Source organism: Syngnathoides biaculeatus, chromosome 15 (assembly GCF_019802595.1).
Source record: "Syngnathoides biaculeatus isolate LvHL_M chromosome 15, ASM1980259v1, whole genome shotgun sequence".
In the NCBI taxonomy this organism is placed as follows: Eukaryota; Metazoa; Chordata; class Actinopteri; order Syngnathiformes; family Syngnathidae; genus Syngnathoides; species Syngnathoides biaculeatus.
Window position 1 is genome coordinate 10818095 of NC_084654.1, and position 19648 is coordinate 10837742.

Below are 19648 nucleotides of genomic sequence, written 5' to 3' on the forward strand. Positions count from 1 at the left end.
AGTGGTGACGGGGTGTGGGGTACACGAGATAAGTGCCGTGACAATTCCCAGCATGTATCCTGATGGAAGATTGAGCACGAAAATGGTGTGACCAATCGGAATTCTCAGGAATCCATAAGGCCTTTGACACGTCTGTTGAGACTTGGCTGCACACAAGTACTCCTCCTCCGTAAATCAGAACTGAGTTGTATGATGGCACACACACAAAAAAAAAGCAGGAATCTGAATTATGTTGAAATGGTGCGCTTGATTAAAGGTCCAATATTTTGGCTATTTAGACTTCCGTAAAGTGACAATCTAACATGGATTTAATAAAAAAGTGTAAATTTCCTTTGAATATAATAAAAAAAATCATTGGTTTTGTCATCCAAGTCTCCAGAAAAAGGCCCGACACCTACTTCTGTTTGACCTAGTTTGAGATCCGCTTTGTCCATATAAGGTTAAGACCACCCCCTTTCCTCTGATTGCTCGCCTCTGTGTAGAAGACACACTTGTGATAGCAGACACATTTGATGCGTTGACAACGCTGGCTTAGGACCAGAGAGGTTGTCGGAGATCTTTGCGAGTGATGTAGATAAGCTCGAGATATTCAGATGACCTGACTTCAGGCCTCTCACCAGAAAAGCATCTACAACTAGACGATTTTATTTCATACTTCACGTTTACTCAGGCACCACAGAGACAATATTATATCCCAAATTCTAGAAAAGGCAGCATTATATAGACAGAATCAAAGAGAATATTGGACTTACTAACACAAGGAGAGATAGAGGATGCTAAAAGTGACAAAACAGTACTTTAATTTGAATAAATCTGTGTTCATACGAGAGACCTAATAAGATAAAATGAAGTCTAATACAGGACTCCATACTAGATCACTTTGTTTACTTTTACCCTAGCAAAGACATATGAAGCACACGGCGATATGATATGTATCATGGGAGTCTAGAAAATCAGCAACAGTTTTGTGAAGTATGGCACTGGGACAACACTAACGTGTGTCATATGGGGCAACGTCTAATTTGCTTTATGAAATCAATCCTAGACATTGAAATAAGACTTTACATAACCATGTGCCCTGTGGTTGGCTGGCAACCAGTTCAGGGTGTACCCAGCCTCCTGCCCAAGGGTAGCTTGGATTGGCTACAGCACTCTCGTGACCCTTGTGAGGATAAGCGGCTCAGATAATGAATGGATTGATGGATGACTTTAACAGCACAGCAAGTTGGGGATTCTGGGTTTTAATCTTGGCTCAGGCCTTCATGTAAGGAGTTGCACGTTCTCTTTCATATACAGTCCATCTGTGTTTGATTTTTTTTTCGGGTCCTCCGGCTTCTTCTCACATTCCAAAACTTGCATGTCAGGTTCATTGAATACGACGGGTGTGAATGGTTGTTGGTTAACTGTCTAATTGCCTTACAATTAGCTGGCATCAAGTGCGTGGTATGCACCACCTCTCACCCAGAACCAGAACCGGCCTTTATTTTCTCAGGCTCCTCCCTGATCCTAATGAGGATCATTTGAACTTGATGGCTGGAAGACTTTCTGTTGCCATTGTATTTTCCATGTGGAATATTGTGTTAGTTTGAAAGTACAATAATACCATTACAGTGAAATACATTTAATCTGGATGTATGGTATATTATAGTTAGATGTCCCCTTTGCTTGAAAAAAATAAAAGAAATTATAACTTTTATTTTGAAAGTATTTGTCTTTACTCTGAAATTTCCATCAGGTTTGATTTGACTTCCTCTTGGTGAGCGTTGTACGCGCTTTGCGTTGCAGCGACACCCTGTGGCAAAATGTTGCAACTGTTGTGACGCCCTCGTCACAAATGCAGTCGTCACTCTGCTACTACTACTACGACAACTAATACTCAGTAGTACAACTGTATTTGAATTGAAAGTCTCCTTTATTTAAATGAGTTGAACAAAACGTGCTTAATTCACCTCATTTTACGGGGAAGTTAATGAGGCCGCTCGAATTCATTAGGACGTGACCGTGTGGTGTCAGCTACGGTACGTGGAGCACTTTAGTGAGCATTTTTCAACTACTTTTGGGCTTGTGGCATTACGTGGTCAACCGGCGAATGAAGTGTTATTTGGATAAACATTCACTCCTCCTGTAGAAAACATTCATAAAATATGCCAACATATAGTGTAATCTATATACGTTACCTGTTTGCTGACAGGCTTTTACGTAAATTGCGTATCGTTTCTAGCAAATTAAGCCCCTTTTTGGCAAGTAGTTTATTTTCTACGTCATTACCGAGGTGTTTTGTTTTTCCTTCGGGGTACAACGATTAAAGTATTTTGCCCAAGTAAAGGTAAATTGTGTACATTTCGCACTAGTTTTGATCTCGTATCTTAAAAAAAAAAACATATTTTTGGGTATCTGAGTTAGCACTTCGTATGGCGTCATTCGAAAATTTCAATTTTTTTGCACTCTCGGGGTCGAAGTGGGGGAATTTGGAATGATGACCTTTACTGTGCAACAAATATTTTTACAGTTTATTATATGCAACTTAACAAGACCGACGTCATAAATGTTGGAAAATATGCCAAGAAAGTTCAGTGATAAGGTTGTTTTTATTACAATTAAGACACGCTGAGACTACCTTACGACCACCTTTGAAAAGGTAAAATACTAATATATAAAACTATTCCCCAGGTTAACCACAAGTGTCAAGTCACTGTGAAGTGAAAATAAGGTTTGTAAATGACACCACGAAGAAGAATATCAACCCTTCCACAATGAATGATAATTAAAATATACACCAAATATACTGTCAAAATGAGGCTTCAAAATTGTGAAAAAGCCAGCTGTTCTTTCACTCCACAAGTGAGTACGACATCGTTCATCGTCTTGGCATGTTTATCAGCAAATTATCCTCTAACCTACAAATGTATTTAAACATAAATACCATAATTTTGTTTCTAGGGGTTTTAATTTTTAGCTACAATGCACTGTTTTGAATGACAGTACTTTAAAGCTTGATTTCAAAACCCAAGATCAAGCAGCTGTATTTAATCTGTACGGATGTTATTGTAAGTTTCCACATTTCCTGTAAAACCTGCAATGCTCGTCGATGCACACAGTGAAAGCTGGCGTTTTACATTTGTTGGGGGCGAAAAAAAGCTCATCAGGAAATTTGCACACTTTGCGTTTTATTTGTAGCCATAGTTACTTGTTTCGGTCATTGCCCACTTTTCTCTCCCACTCTCGACTCAACTAGCTCATGACACCCGGAAAGCCACAACTGCCGCCACAGTTGAGCAACATACTCTGACGTTTTTTTTTTTTTTCTCAAAGTTTTTTTATGGTATAGCTGTTCGACCACAGAGGATAGTGATACTTGAAATATGAAGCACTTTTAACAGGTATGAGTCGTTTTATTGTTCTGGTTTTGCTTCTTTGACATTATTCTGTGTAATTTTTATATTTTTGTTAGAACCATCTTCCCAGACTGCCTGATGTGTTATGTGTTGATTGCTTTTTAATGTTATCACAGGAGAAAATCATCCAATTTTTTAGTATCGTATGATAGTATCTATGGGTTATATTCTCTTGGCAACCCTAAAATAAGGAACTTGTGTTTTCTGAGGAAGTGAGTCAAGTGGGTGCTTTGGTTTCTCAATATGTCACCCATCAGTGACGATCAATTGAGCGGTACTAAATGCTCGGCGTCGGCCCTTATTGCTAACATAATCATTAATATTTGAAGGCGTAGTATTTGAACAAGGTGTTAGGATACTTAGGAGTGCGGAGGTGCGTCACAACCTGCTGACAGTGCAACTTGAAAGCCGTGAGTCAAGTGCAACTTTTTATCCATCCTACTTTTCATCAAATCTTTTCGTTTGTGTGGTTGTTGTGATCATTTATTACCTCCATAATGGACTATTAATGTTCAGGAGTGTGGGTTTATCTATTTTTGTGGCAGCACATGGCACCTATCATCTGTTGTATACTGTGCTGTTATTTGCAGTCATCAGCTATTTACCATTATTGATGAGAGCTTTTGTATTTAATGCATTTTCAAATGCTTTTTTTCTTAGTGCTATTAAATAAGTGCCTATTGATTAGTGAGTAGTAAATTACATTTTTTTTATCTTGTGTTGTATGGTTTTTGTTTTCTTTTGTTTTCAGGCTGCCTTTCCCATATCGGTGTCACCCTCCATGGCTGCTGATGATTACAACCCTGTAAGTTATTTTTATTTGTTTATTTGAATTTTTGTGTCTGTGTTGTCAGTTTAGTTAGATAACTTTGCTGGACCCAAAAAGGTAAGGATTTTTTTGTTGAATAAGGCCCACATTTTTGGGGAAAAAGGCTACTTGTTTTAACAGATTTACTTATTGTGACCCCATCATTAATTTAAATCTACAGTGCTGTGAAAAAGTATTTGTACCATTCTCAAATTATTATTATCTTTTGCATAGTTGCCCCTTTTTAAGATAGTCAACACTGAAATGCAAATGAATTAATTGCTGCCCTTGTTAAATCAAGAATTAACATGGCTGAACAATTTTTTTTGGAAGGGAACCTGAGTTCATTGTCACAGTGCACACCCAAGCCAAGTGACCTCCAGAACTCTTCAGTCAAGAAATGACTTCAATTGAATGTGTCTCATAAAAATAAGTTGGCAAAAAAATCTCAAAAGGCTGAAAGAAAATCCCACAATCCACAATTAGAAATTCAGGAAAAGGTGATGAATAAAGTATTTTACGTGTCAGTCTAGAAAGGGGTTACAAAGCCTTTTGTCAAGATGTAGGACTCTGTGAGAGCCATTATGCACAAATGGGGAAAACTCGTAACAGTGGTGAACCTTCCCAGGAGTGGCCATCCTACAAAAATGACCCCAATAGTACAGGGACGACTCATCTATCTTAAAGAAAACCCAGGACAACACTTAAAGCAAAAGAGTCCTTCCTTGCCTCAGTTAAGATCAATGTTTATGACTCAAAATGAAGTGCGAGATGGGGAAAAGATGGCAGAGTTCTATGGTGAAAACCACGAATGACCAAATAGAACAGAAATGCTTGAAAAATCTTAATTGCTCCAAAGACTTTTGGGAGAATATTGTATGGACTGACGATTTGAAAGTTTCAAGTTTTTGGAAGGTGTGTGTCTTATTACATTTGGTGTAAATGTAACACAGCATTTCAGAAAAAAAACCATCATACCAACACTCAAAAGTGGTGGTATTGTGATGATCTTGGGTTGCTCCGTACCGTCAGGAACTGGACAATTTCCTGTGATTGATGGAACCATGAAATCTGCTCCCTACCAGAAAATCCTGAAGGAGAATATTCTGCCTCAATGTGTAACACCCATGGGTTCTGCAGCAGGATCACTATCCAACACCAGCAAGTCAACTTGTGAATGGCTTATGGGTGGGGTTGAGGGTGTTTGGAAGTGCTCTAGTCAACGTTTGAAATTCAATTTTATTCAAATGTTGTGGCATGACCTTATAAGACTCAGTCATGCTCAAAAACCCTCCATTGTCACTTAATTTAAACAATTCTGTAAGGCAGAGAGGACCAAAATATCTCCACAGAGAAGTGAAAGACTGAGCCAGTTCTTGATAAGTCTTGATCTTGATTTCAGTTGGTGCTGCTGAGGGTGGCCCAACCCGTTACTGCATTAGGTTTGGGAAGCAATTCCTTTTTCACACAGGGCCAGGTATCTACATTTTATGTTAACTGGGCTTGTCTTAGTCTGATATTTGCATTTGTTTGATGATCTCAAGCAAAGTGGAGAAATTATGCAAAATGTAAGAATTTGAGAAGGACGCCAATAGTTTTGCTGCAGCACTCTGTATGTTGATATCATGGGAATATGACCCAGTAGGTTTTTGACCCACAGAGTAACTAAATTACTAAATAGAGTATATGTCCATGGGTACAGTCTTCAGTCGACAGTTATTAATTATTGATTGAAAGATTCAGATGGAAACGTATGTCCTATTTGGTCAATTAAATCTTTTTTTATCACAAATTTATACTGTGGGTCCCCATGTGGGTGCTCTCTTTGACAACGCAACGCTAACGGCTCAACAAACCTGCCTGGGTTTTGTCGGATTTCCTGAAAAATTATGACCCGAAGATATATCATTCATTCACACAAATTTATTTTTTTTCACATTTAATTTGTCGGCTCTAGGTCAGCAATTTCAACAATTTTGATTTTGTTTGCTGGTTCTGAAGCTAAATGTACTCTATTTCAGATCCATTTCATTTAAAATGACATTGAGATCAGGTTGAGAATTTCTGTAGCTCTCTAAAATGTTCTGAGATATGAACTATATACGCACTGTTTTTAAATAGAGCTATAGCTTAATAAAACAAAGTCAAGTCAGAGATTAGGCTCGTGGTTATCTGTTTGCGAGCAAATGCGTCAGTGTGAAGGAAAGAACGAGTGCATGTGACATTTGCAGTATGAAACAGGATGTTCCAACCAGCCTCCTCTTATAAGCGGTTGGGTCTTAGTTAGTGTGACCCTCTCATCATCACACTGTTGTTTCTCTCCTGTGTTTCACTCCAAAAGGTCTCCCTGCGACAAAAGTCCAAGAAGAAGAACCGAGGAGGTAAATCCGTCGTCGTCTTCCAGTCCACATCCGTTTTGTCTGCTGAACTGTAATTCCCAGCCTCTGAGCTAATGTGGCCACAGGGCTTATTTACTTTTAACTTTCTGTCACCAATGAGAGGTCATTTTTAGATCATTATCTTATCTTGACTTGTATCTGAAAGAGGAAGTCTGATGTGAGCAAGTATCTGTATAATTTTAACCTATTTTTACGATGTTTGCGACTTAATTTCTCGCCAGAAAATGTCCCGCTTTCACACATTCACTCACTTCTAACTCTGACCTTGCATCTCATTGTGACTTTTGTGTGTGTGTGTGTGTGTGTGTACACAGGCAATGGTGCGATGAGCAGGAGACGGGTGTCAGTCAAAGAGCTGGGTCAGCCAGACCACCAGGGTTGGTTGTATAAGAAGAAAGACAGCAAAAGCTTCCTGGGTATCAAATGGAAGAAGTTCTGGTTCATTCTGAAGAAGACTGCATTATATTGGTACACAAACCCGCTGGTGAGAATACTGTTATTGTTACCTTCTTCTGGATCTTGTAAAATCCATTTGAATGGATGTTTAGTTGATTGAGCGAGTCATATCTATTGAGAAATGTTGAGCTGCCCGACTATTTGAAGAACTGTTCCTTTCATCAATTTCATATTTGTGTAAGTTGAACATAGTATATACTACATGTTGACAAAGGTTTAGCATAGAGATTTGTTAAACTGAAATCACCCAGTTGATTATACTTGCTTGAGACTGGCAACCAGTTCAGTGTGTAGTCCGCCTTTCACCGAAGCTAGCTGGGATAGGATCCAGCACACCTGTGACCCTTGTGAGGATAAGCGGAAAACGGATGGATGGATGGGTGAAAATTATTAAATTATGCAGGTGTGCCGTGTCTTCGTTTTAGTTCACAGCTACTTTATCATGCATTTAACATACATGCTTCTCAGCCTCAACAATAACTCAAACTAGCACAGCTGTCTCCTTGTCAGCCGGTCTTAATGACTACAATTCGCTATCGCTGCGGTTGCTGAGGCTGACAGCTGGGCCTGAGAACGCCTCTGTGACTGACAGGTTTGATTTGGCATTGGAAATGTCACTGAAACATTGCAGAAGGAAATAGAAGAAGTGGCGAAGGTCAGGTGGCTTAGTCAGGAAGTGACTTGAAGTCGTTTGTTCATCTTGTTTCACGCTCACTCTTGTTTGTTTGTGTTGCAGGCGGAGAAAGCTGAGGGCTACATTGACCTCACCAACTTCATGATTGACCGAGCCATCGAGTGTAAAAAGAAATAGTAAGCATGCATGCAGCTAGAACAAACGTCTGCTTATACTGTCGACAGAAATTAAAAAAATAAGTTCCTCCAACATTATTTGACATGAACTTCATGGAAATTAACTTTCAATGTACTCTTTCGTGTCCCATCTTAATGTTGACTATTCTTTGTCCAGTGCATTCAAAGCTTGTCACCCACAAGTCATGATGTTTTATTTTGCTGCTGAGAACCATGACGAAATGAACTTGTAAGTAACAAACAGGATGGTGTATATTCAGCATTCAAGAAAATACTTCAAATCATTTTAAATGTTCAAATCCCACTGAACTATATATGTGTGTTGTGTGCATGTGCTCCAGGTGGTTAAATAAGCTTGGTCTTGCCTCCATTCATTATGAGCCTACAGATCAAAACACAGCAGCTGGTGAGTTTCTGGATAAAATATACTTTAGCATGATTTCTTTTTTTTTTTTTAGGAATTCAGTTGTTTATAACTATTTGAAACAAATCAGTGGGGGGAAGATGTCAATATGTCAAATTATAGATATTCCTGAACAGAAACTGAAAGCGGCTGCATTGTTTTCTTTATGACACATGGTCAAATAAATGTGTTCATAAATATCTGTCTACGGACTGAATTTTGATGTTACATTGATCATGTGTGCTTTTAGAGTGTTACAGTGAGGCTAGTGACCGTGAAGAATCAGAAACCACGGATATACCTCCACCACCATACTGTGAACAGACCCAGCGGGGCTCTGTGGGTCCGTCTGATCCTCTTGGCAGCACACACCAGGTCAGTGCCATGGCTTCTTCCAGTATTCCCTTTATTGCAAATCAAACTTTAAAAGCTGTGTTTCACGTGATTATGTCGGTCTCACAGGGCACTCTTCCTCCACCGTACTCCTCTGCAGTCCCCAGCGAAGGAAACGGCTCACATTCCTCACCCCTCAGTACAATGACATCGCAGAGCTCGTCCGCCTCATCGCTCTCCAGGCAGCGTCATTCCTGGTTGGATCTGGTCGCGCAGGTGTCGCCTGCTCCCACTGGTGATGCCCCAGTGGTGTGCTCAGTCCAGGTGCTCTTGCATCAACATACGTCAGACGAGGAAGAAGCGCAAAAGAGTTCAGCTCCTCTTCAGGAGGCTGAAACAGAGTCCGATGTGGAAGGGGCTGCACCGAGGGAGACTTCAGGTGTTGTGGACAAAGGTACATTTAAAACACTGCGAATAGAACTGAACTAATCTAGAACTGAACTAAAAATATAATGTCAGATTTCCTCCCCCCCCTCCCCCCCAACAAAAATAGTATTTATGATTTCAATCATTTTCCCCCTTTGTGTTCAGACAAAGCCTATGACAATGACATTATGAAAAAACAGTTTCGACCCCCCCCTTCCCCTTGGGATTAGCTTTATTTACATCGATACCAAACAAGCCTTGAAACTTTATTTTCCCCCCAAAAATATCCACCACATGACTGTACTTTTTAATTACAGTTAGTATGAACATGGCACGATTTTCAAGAAAGATGGGGTTGGCCACAAAAGGAGAAATGGAAAACAATAAGGAGAGACTGTGATATAGTATTTTGAACCTGTTGGCAAATTTTGGTTGATTGCTCCATTCAATTTATTAGTCATGCATTTCCGCAAGAGAGTGTGTGTTTGCTTTCTAGCCACAGGTACATATGAAATTAGAAATATAGGGAAGCATAATTTGAAAACAATATTTACTACATGAAGAGGGTATGTAAAATATTCAGAGCCCCTTAAATTTTCCAATTTAAGTTCATTTTTTTTTGTTCTTATGTATACACAGCACCCCATATTGACAGAAAAAAACTGTTAAAATTCTGTCAAGCTGGATGGGGAAAATTGGTGGACAGCCATTTTCAGGTCACTCCAGATATGCTCAATTGGGTTTAAGTTAGGGCTCTGGCTGGGAAATTCAAGAGGAGTCACAGAGTCCATGATTTTAGCTCTGTGCTTAGGATCATTATCTGGTTGGAAGGTGAACCGTCGGACCAGTCTGAGGTCCTGAGCATTGGAAAAGTCCGGGATATCCCTGTACTAGGCTGCATTCATCTTTCCTTTGATTGCAACCAGTCGTCCTGTCCCTGCAGCTGAAAAACAACAGAATGATGCTGCCACCACTATGCTGCACCGTTGGGACTGTATTGGGCTGGTGATGAGAATACCTTGTTCTCCCTCACACATTGCTTGGAACCAGAGAATCTTATTTCTCAGCATCTTGGAGTCCTTCAGGTGTTTTTTGGAACGCTGCAGTAATGGTTGACTTTCTCCCATCTACAGACTCCACAGCTCAGCCATAGTGATCTGAATGTTCAGCACAATTAAATCCATGAATGCCTTCCACCGGGCTCCCATCAACAGGAGTCATAAAGAAAGCAATTCGAAAGAGCTTCCACTCATATATGTTTCTTAGCTGAAATCCGGTAAATGTGGAAACTACTTCCGTACTCGCAAACTGGGCAAAAGCACTTCCTCCTCACTCGGGTGAATAGGGAAGGGGACTGTCAAAGCACTGATAGAAACTTAAAATGTCTACCTTTTTTTCTTTTTTTTAAAGATGTTACTTCAACCCACCAAAGATGCCAATAGACTGTGTTAAGGCGTCGTTCATGTTAACATGCATGATATCACAGTTGGATGAATGACATTATTTACATTTACTCCAAAGAAACTAGCAAAAAAAGAAAGCATTTTAGCGAATTTGACTTTGAATAATAATGTCATCAACCCAAGTTATGCTGGTTAGTATAATATACACTGAAGGTCAGCTGGCTTGTGTTCTTATGTTGGCCACGTCACATTCGCACATAACATCTTAAACTCACTAGATGCTTTCTTGAAAACTAGTTACTTGAAGGGGTCATAAAAATGACTAACTCCTGCTTGCAGCCATGTTTGTGTCAGCTGAGCAATGGGGATCTAGCATTGAACGATGGCAGCTGTTAAAAAAAAAAAAAATACGATACAGTTGAATGCTAAAATGATAATCCAGATCTCATGTGATTAATGTCGCTGCAGGCGATCACTCGAACAGCTCCGATGAGATGGAGAAGCTGTATATCCACCTGAAGGAGGCCAGCCTGTCGCCGATAGGAGACCGCAAACCATCCACCAAACGGGAATTCAGGGCCTCTTTCGTCAAACGTTGCAAAAACCACACTGTCAATGACAAACTGCATCTAATCAGGACACTGAACAGCACATTAAAGGTACAACTTTTCCTATATTATGGTTGGTGGTTTGTGCCCGCTATTGTCTCACTGTGATTATTTTAAGTGATTTTTTTTTTTTTTAATGGGTTTTCACAGTACCCTAAATGCAAAGCCCTCACATGTTCAAGGAGCGCCACAGTGGCCGGCCGATGCACTTTTCACCCATTAATTGAACAGAGATAACAGTAAAATACAAACACAATGAGCATACCCACACAGAAACTGTTGGTTGCAGCTCTCACCCAGATACTCTTGCAGACTCACAGATGTCACACGCCTCCCGATCAGGCCCCCTCTTAAAGGGACATGGACATCCGACACAGTCACACAAAAGATGTGAAACATGCTTGTCATGTTTTTTTGTTCCAATCTAGGGACAATGTGTTTTAAAAGTTAAAGGTTTTTATATGGGTTCACAATATCACACATTTTTACCTAGTGCAGGTTGGCATGAAAGCATAACCCTCATGATTGATGGGGGATTCACTTGTGCTCCTTTTTAACAAGCATTTTTAATGTACGCATGGGCAAAATTGTATCATTATTTTATATTTTAACTCATCATCTGCTCTCTTTCCATCCCAGTCGAAACAGGCAGACCTACAGGCACTAGAGCAGGTGCTATCGGACCCCGACCTGACCTCAGTCAGGTTCAGAGAATGGAAGGAAGCCAATGGGCCTTTGGTGCAAGAGATTTGTGTCCCAAATGACCAGCAGGTGGAGTCAGAGGCCTCCCAAGATGCGGCATCAGCTGTTGCCTCTCCTGTGGCAGAGACCAGTTTATAAATGCTCCTCGTGTCTTGTACTACTGACTTTGAGCGCACGGGCGCACACTGCTGTCGAAATTTCAAATGAGACTACTATGGACTTTCAAGCTCTTGTTGACTAACAAATGGCTCCGTCAATGAAAGCGGTTCTGTTGTTCACATTCCGAAATGGAATCTGGGCTGCCATTTTGTAACTAGCGGTTCACTTTACAATGTGAAACGCATCATAGTATTACTTTAAGCATTTGATTTAAGATTAGCAAATGTTTCAGGTCATTGCTTTTACTTCCTTGGTGTTTGCGTTTCGGAACGACGGCATATGTTGCTTTGGTTTCAACATGAAAACGTTTTTGGTTTTTTTTTGGTATGTTTTTCTATTTAGATGTTGTTATAGTACTGGAATGTTCAGTCTCTTATTGGTGCTATGCACCTTCCATGCCTGTTACACTTTTTAAACTGATAAGAAGAATCTCTTAAGAACTAGTCTGCACGGACAGAGTAATCATGCATCTTAAATGACAAATTTTCACATTTGAGAGTGAACGATTTTTGGATGGTTTTAAGCAGAACATTTTGTTCTGCAATGCCATTTAAAAGGTTATTTCTTTGTAGGTATATTCACTTGTTTTTAGTGTTTTACATTAAACAAAACCAAGCAAATATATTGTAAATGCAGTGTTTCAATACTCACAAAACACCGGCAGTGGTAAACCATTTCTCTTTTCACCTTCTGTAAAACAGATCAAAACACAGTATTGTACTGCATATGACACAAACATCATGAATGACCTCAAATATAGACAAATCTATTTTGTATACATTGACTGGGGGTGCCAGTATGTGGCTGAGCCTGTGACATATTTCAGTGTGTTTGTGACGCGTTCTATTTGTGTTAAACATGTTTGCATTCAGACTAATAAAACACGATGGTAAAATTGAATTGTTTTCTACATTTGGAACGTGCCACGCAAAAACATGGAGGCGTCAGCTTGTAGCGCCCCGTGTCGACACTAGGGGACGCGTGTGTGTGTACTGTAGTTGTCCTGTGCTTGTGCGCCATATTGGTAGTCTCCTTCATCTCGCCAGACGTCGAGCATGCACGTCTCAAGTCCGTTATTAGCTAGTCACTAAGAGCCCAAGCACACCGCCATGGAGGCTGTGAAAGCCTTCAACAACGAGGTTTGTTGCGAGTCCTTGCAGTAGTTATCAACATGTCGGAATCCTGTATCCCCTTTCTTATAGGCGGCGACGTTAAAGCTAACTAGCCGAGGCTAACGTAAAGGAAGGTTTGATGAACTGCCTCGCAAGGCCGCGTAACCGTGTAGAGTGATGGAGCTGTGGGGGGTTCCTCACGGAAGCTCTCGAATGGCCATGGTCAATCTAGACTCTTCAAAAATCAACATTAGTAAATTGTATCTATCTATATATGTGTGTAGTGTGAGATTAGAATAGGCGCGCTGCTGCGCCTGGTGCTAACGTTAGCACGTTACAAGTTAGCCAACCCGTCTGAGTTTTCGCGATCACTTGCTTAAGCTAAGGCGTTATTCGACGTCGGCAAAAATGACAATGACACTGTAATCTTGCTCTCCACGTTAACGTGCTGCATACAGTAGTGATAAAAAAAACGGCGCGTTTTCGCTATTCGTTGCCTAATGTTCACGGTGTAGCCCCCATAAACTTGGACGTGACCCGTGTACAGTCGGATCGCTTACCCAATGCAGCGTTTTGGTCTTGACACAAATGTACAAAATAATTGTACCAAACTGAGCAAAAATTAAACCTGGGACTCAAATATCTGTTTAAAAGTTTCATGTTAACAACACAAGTTCAGGAGGGAAATATTGACACAATCAATACTTGATTCTCGTTCCATGTCTTTATCGTTTGTTTTCATGTTGGTATGTGTGCTAAATTTCAATTTCTAGTTGATCTACACGAGACAACATTATTTTAAAGAGGTTCTAGAAAGAAAGTTGGGACTCTTAAACCGGTGAAAATGCTCACATTTCTGGCCAACGACTTGGCTGTTTCACTGGGCATGGAGATTTGAGGTTGACTTATTTCACACTTTAGAAATGTTCTTAAGCTTTATCCAATTTTCAAAGAAGGAAAAAAAGATAAAGTATAATTATGCAGTTTATTATATTGTTATAATGCTGTGAATTGTTTCACATTAATTATAGGCACTACAAAAAATCTAAAATATTGATACAAAATAAAAATGCATTTTAAAGAAATTGAAAGTCAGGATAACAATCACAATTTCAGAACTGATCTATGATATATACCTGCGCTATACTATGAAGTATTAAGTTGACATTTTCAACAGAAGGCATTCTACGACTGAGATTAGTTTCTACACTAACAACAAAACCCAAATTTCCGTGTTAGTCAGATTTTGCCATGAAAGTCAAAATTTATGATGACAGCTGGGGTTGGCTGCAGCACTCACGACCCTTGTGATGATAAGCGGCTCAGAAAATGGGTCGGTATGGGCACTTCATATAAAAAAATAAAATACATTAAAATTAAAAACAATAAGATGCTGTACTTACCATTACTGTGAGAGGTGGATGGCGAAGAATGAGGTTAGGCTGTGCTTAGCTATAGTGATCGTGCACCTACGTCATAAAATCATGTGATTTTCATTTGCGTCGCCATATTGCCGGTCAAAAAAAGCATTGTTGAAAGTTAATTCTGTTTTAACCTGAGGACTCCCTCTAATCTGAAGACTTTATTTAGGTAATCTAATGTACAAATGTATACTACTTCACATGTAGTAAAATGCAGTCAGGTTATATAATTAATGCCTGTTGTTCAGAATTATTGTCCGCTACGTGGCTTGAACGCAGCATGCTCCTCATGTAAATTCCTCAGGTGCCCTATCAAATCTCTTGTTGAAGCATTTAGGTGACATTCCCCACAATTTACATCGGTTGTGCAAAAACTGCAAATAACTTAAATATTGTTTGTTTCTAAGACATGTGACAAAGCAAAAAAATAAAAGCATTTGGATTCATATGCAACAGCAATTGGGAGTAAATGTCTTTTGCGTAGCTGATTGATGACGTAATTGATTGGATCAACAAATGATGACGTTAAGGCTAATCTATGCCAATGCTATCACCCAATACCGATCAAGCAAATATGATTGGTGTAAAGTCTAATATTTATACATTTGCTTCATAATTCTATACTACAGCTATAAGAAAACCACCAAACAGACTAACCTTAAGTCATAAAATGCCAAGGACCCAGGTTTGCAAAATAATGGTCAAGAGCCAAACAGCGTTTGGAGGTGATGGGCAGGTAATGTGTGATTTAATTTCACAATCAGTCATGCATAGGGAAAAAAAAAGAACAAAGTAACACTGTACGCAGTTAAAATACATATGTAATATAAATACATAGAAAGGAATCAATAGAGCACTGTTTTATGTGAACATTATCTTCCCGATGTATGTGTACACCATGATTACATCGCAATGTCTGCTGTAATGTTGGTGTGCTGTAATATGCAGTGTATTAACTGTAGCATGAAACGTGACCAGCAAAGGGACCTGTTTAGGGATGCTCAAAGGATGAAATGATATTACACCTGCTGCATTTCTTGTTTGGCTCTTTAGAATGAAACTAGGCAGGCATGCGGAAGCTGTGTGAGTCCACAATGTGCGTTATGGGTCACTGCATAAATGGGATGCAATCTTTGTAATAGATTGCATAATTGTAAAATTGGATAACTATGAAAATTATTTGTATCAGAATACGTTATTATAAACACTGTACTATCTCTGTAATATGGAGTTAATTTCATTTTGGTATATAGCAGTACATTAATTACTTTGTGAGTTAAGTCAGCCAGTGCACCAATGAATCCAACGTTATCAAAGTCCTTTCATCATTGTTCTAGTCATCATGTGTTGTGTTTTTTGTTTGCGCATTATTGACAATCGTCTTTTTTTTTGTTTGTTTCTTGTTTTTTTGCTCCACACTTTAAAAAGAGACAATTCTATGAAGATGTTTCCCCTTCATGTTTATGAGATTGTGTTGTGAACGCTGCAGTTGGCTACTGGTGGGGATTAAATGGGTGGCAGTTCACCCATTAGCAACCTATGGAAGAAAAAAAGGAGAACAATTAACTAGTTGGCTTTGGGAATTTGTGTAGAAAATGAATTTTCCCAATACTCATATTGAATTGGTTTGCATTGCAATATATTCTTATAGGTTTAAAACAACATCACAATGCCATTTATTTTAAATATTGTGCAGCCTCAGTTAAAACCGATTTGTAATTGATAAAATACATGCAATTAGCATTGGAAGCGACAGACATGAGACACACTGGACACATGAGACGTACTCAGATTGACACCACAAAGAAGAGACCTGGCCAACAGTGCATCCAAAGTTGTCTTATACGCCCAAATGTTTTTGTGTGGGTTTATTAAATCTAGATTTGTAAAATGTGGTCTGTGTCTGAGTGTTTGAGATACCCTTTTTTATGTCACTAAGATTTGAATACGAGGAGAGATTACATTGTCATGAATGCAACTTGATTCTTTTTCTCTGTCCCCTGGGATTTTTGCAGTTGTACTCGTTGAATGAGTACAAGCCACCCATCTCGAAGGCCAAGATGACCCAAATCACCAAGTCAGGCATCAAGGCCATTAAAGTAAGTATGAGACATTAGGTACACTACTTGAAACAAAGGTTGAAAATAGTGTTTATAGAAGGTTCTAATTCTCAATATGCTGAGATGCAAGTATTGCTACTAACTGCCACTCATCGAATAGTGGCAGTGCATAGATGCTAAGTAACCCACACTGATACTGCTCATACTTAGATTACCCTTAAAATTTGGCAGGTTTTTTTTCCGAGATAAAGTACAACCCGTAGGAGTTAGAGTACCCCACAAATGCAATATTAAAAGATGCGCTTTGGCTAGGGTCTGATCTGAACATCAGTATGAAAAAAAACCTGTTACCATTGTGACACAACTCCCCAAAAACTACAAACTCCCAATGAAAATAAATAGACCGTGGTAATGGTAGTCTGCTTAACCCACATATGCTCCTCTGACATATGGTAAAAAATGGGTGTGTTCCACATCTCATTTTAAAGACATAATTGGGGTCTTATTTAGTATCAAACTTGACATTCTTGGAGGATAACTATGAAAAAAAAAAAGCTGATTTCAGTAAGCATATTGCATTTTGTCAAACTGCTTAACGAGCTCTATGGTAGACATTCGAGACTTTGTCCTGTTTCCACTTTTTCCAGTAAGGTCGACAGTTGTTGTTTTCCATTCATGCATTCATTTTCCATCCTGCTTTTCCTCATTAGTGTCGTGGTCCTGTGACTGGCTGGCAACCAGTTTGAATTGTACCCTGCCTCTCGCCTGGAGATTGTGGGGATAGGCTCAAGCATCCCCTTGACCCTACTGAAGATAAGTGGTCCAGAAAATGGATGGATGGATAAGTTGTAGTCGTCTTGGAGCCCATTCCAGCTGACTTTGGGCGAGAGGCAGGGTACACGCAGGACGAATTGCCAGCCTATCAGAGTTTTGTTTTTCTCTTGTATGAATGTGATGTACCTTACCAGAATTTGCAGTATTTATTTTGGCAGATAGCTGACATCAAGTGAGATGCTGCGTTTTACGTCAAGCTGTTCATTCAAAATACTTAGCATCATTGCCATCTTCATGAGTTGGCTGGTTAATGGTACCATTTGCAGTGTGACAAGATTTGCATTAAATTCTGTCAATTTGCAAAGTTTAGTTGTTTAGGCTAAATCGGATGATAGATTCTGGATAAATTGAGCTTTTGTGTGTGTGTTGGGGGGGGGGGACCCTACCTTTTTTGGGAACTCAAGTATGAAAATGACTGCAGAAAATTGAGTCAAAAATGCCTTCATATTAAAATAAAACACTATAACTTCATTCTTCTCAACATATTGTAGCAAAAATTCACACTCATGTAATTTATTAGCATCAGCATTTTATTCATTTATTTTTATTTTTTATGATGATGCTAATTTATAGTCCCTAATTAATGTACATTTACATTTGTCAGTACCAGATTTTTTGGGGGAGGGAATTTTTTTTCCCAAAATGAAATGCCATTCAAATGTATACATGATATATTATGAACCCATAATATACTTAAAAAAATATAGAACATTGAAAACGTCACGATTGGTTTTCATCATTACATGATTTTCTAAAGCTGTAACTTAAGCAATACTTGAACAGTTATATATGGTTTACCACTTATAATGGCCCCCTGATAGAAACCGTCACTAAGTCACCTGCCACAAAAATGAGTTTAACACCCCTGGTATTGTAGATTATACAAAAATTAGCCGATTGTTAGACAGTGGACTTCCTGTTTTTAACGATTAACAATCTAGTCATGCCTTCATAATTTCCATGTTAAATGATTGTATGCTTCACAAGATTACTCAAAACATACTAAATATTCAGTTGGACAACATGAGTAATATTGGTCAAGCACATTCATCCATACCATGAGGTCAGTGTGTACTAATGTTATTACAGCTGATGTTTAAGACTCGGACTTGCAATTTAGAGTAAATCCCGATTCGTTTCTCTCATTGACAGTAATGAATGACTAGTGAATCACAATCAAATCATGACCCCTTGTACTATTCTGAAATAAATAAATATAATATGATAATATAAATAAATTGTCCAAGAAATTAAAAATCCAATTTGATTATTACGACTATCATTTTATCACGGATTTTGTCATAACACCCAAAAAGACTATGCTGATGCATTTTGAGTGGTGTATTTTAGCTTGCTGCTTTTACCTCTGGAAAAAAACAGTAGCTACAATGTAATTGCTTACATTACCTACCCTAAATACTTAAATTAAGTAGCGCAAATTTAACATTATTCATCAGGAGTGGTGTGTTGCCAGTAGAATATGTCATGTAGTTTAATCATGAATTTGTTTTTTGTTAAATTGTTTTTTAAGCATTTCAGAGGCATTTGAAAGTTCTCATTCCACCAAGATGGCAGCCACTTGTCTCCTTGCTACTAGACTTGCCACAATCACGAATTTTGGGATAGATCGCTAATGAGTGAGTTTAAAAAAAAAAAAAAATAACTGTTTACTGATCTGATCACAAGATGAGTAATGACTCTATTTAAATTACCTCTTCATTTACTGTATATACTTGTGTATGTAATTGCTAAAAATATACATATATATTTACAGTATATATATCTTTGTTCATCTATTTATGCTAGTGAAACATAGTGACAAATTATTGGTCTTCTATTAGATGGCAGCAAGTAGATAGAGCCGTTCATTTACATACTTTTTGTGACATTTTTGTTTGTTTGTGTACTGTGAGATTTTTCATTTGTAAAGTTTGTGCCTTGGCTTCATAAAGGTTAGAAATACTCTGGTCAGATCATGTATTCCACATAACAGTAGCATGTTGACACGTAACCACTAGTACTACCATGATCTTGCTAGGGTGTGTAACATTATTGCCTGGGCGTGAGCCGTATTGTATTAAAAGTAGGTGAACACACTTCAAGCAAAACGCCAATTATCAGCTGATTCTGTTCAGGCCAATAAGATCAGCGTAAACTCTAATTGCTACAAACATTGATTTGGAAAAGCCATTTATGGACTTACGGAAATTGACACAGCTATTGCAGTCAGTTTAAACCATCAAACAACTGTCAATTTAGCATAAATCTGGCAGTAACACATGTAAAATAGAACATACAACAGTACTCACAGATCACTAG

The 19648-nt window shown here is 38.8% G+C and overlaps 2 protein-coding genes across 5 annotated transcripts in view; both read left to right on the forward strand.

The window, feature by feature from the left end:
* Positions 1–12802, forward strand: part of LOC133512884 (connector enhancer of kinase suppressor of ras 3-like) — a 56353-nt gene extending 43551 nt beyond the window's left edge. For both annotated transcript variants that reach the window (XM_061842933.1, XM_061842932.1), the window contains exons 16-25: positions 4147–4200; positions 6545–6584; positions 6917–7086; positions 7795–7868; positions 8026–8097; positions 8210–8274; positions 8522–8646; positions 8734–9058; positions 10902–11092; positions 11681–12802. In XM_061842933.1, coding sequence (XP_061698917.1) covers positions 4147–4200; positions 6545–6584; positions 6917–7086; positions 7795–7868; positions 8026–8097; positions 8210–8274; positions 8522–8646; positions 8734–9058; positions 10902–11092; positions 11681–11881 — 1317 coding nt within the window. In that variant the 3' untranslated portion in view covers positions 11882–12802. The remainder of the gene's footprint in view (positions 1–4146; positions 4201–6544; positions 6585–6916; positions 7087–7794; positions 7869–8025; positions 8098–8209; positions 8275–8521; positions 8647–8733; positions 9059–10901; positions 11093–11680) is intronic.
* Positions 12803–12871: 69 nt separating this feature from the next.
* scaf8 (SR-related CTD-associated factor 8) overlaps positions 12872–19648 on the forward strand; it is a 46318-nt gene continuing 39541 nt past the window's right edge. For 2 of the 3 annotated variants that reach the window (XM_061842929.1, XM_061842930.1), the window contains exons 1-2: positions 12872–13041; positions 16451–16534. In XM_061842929.1, coding sequence (XP_061698913.1) covers positions 13012–13041; positions 16451–16534 — 114 coding nt within the window. In that variant the 5' untranslated portion in view covers positions 12872–13011. Of the gene's footprint in view, positions 13042–16450; positions 16535–19648 lie in introns of those variants that run through there. The other variant, XM_061842931.1, reaches the window with a different exon arrangement.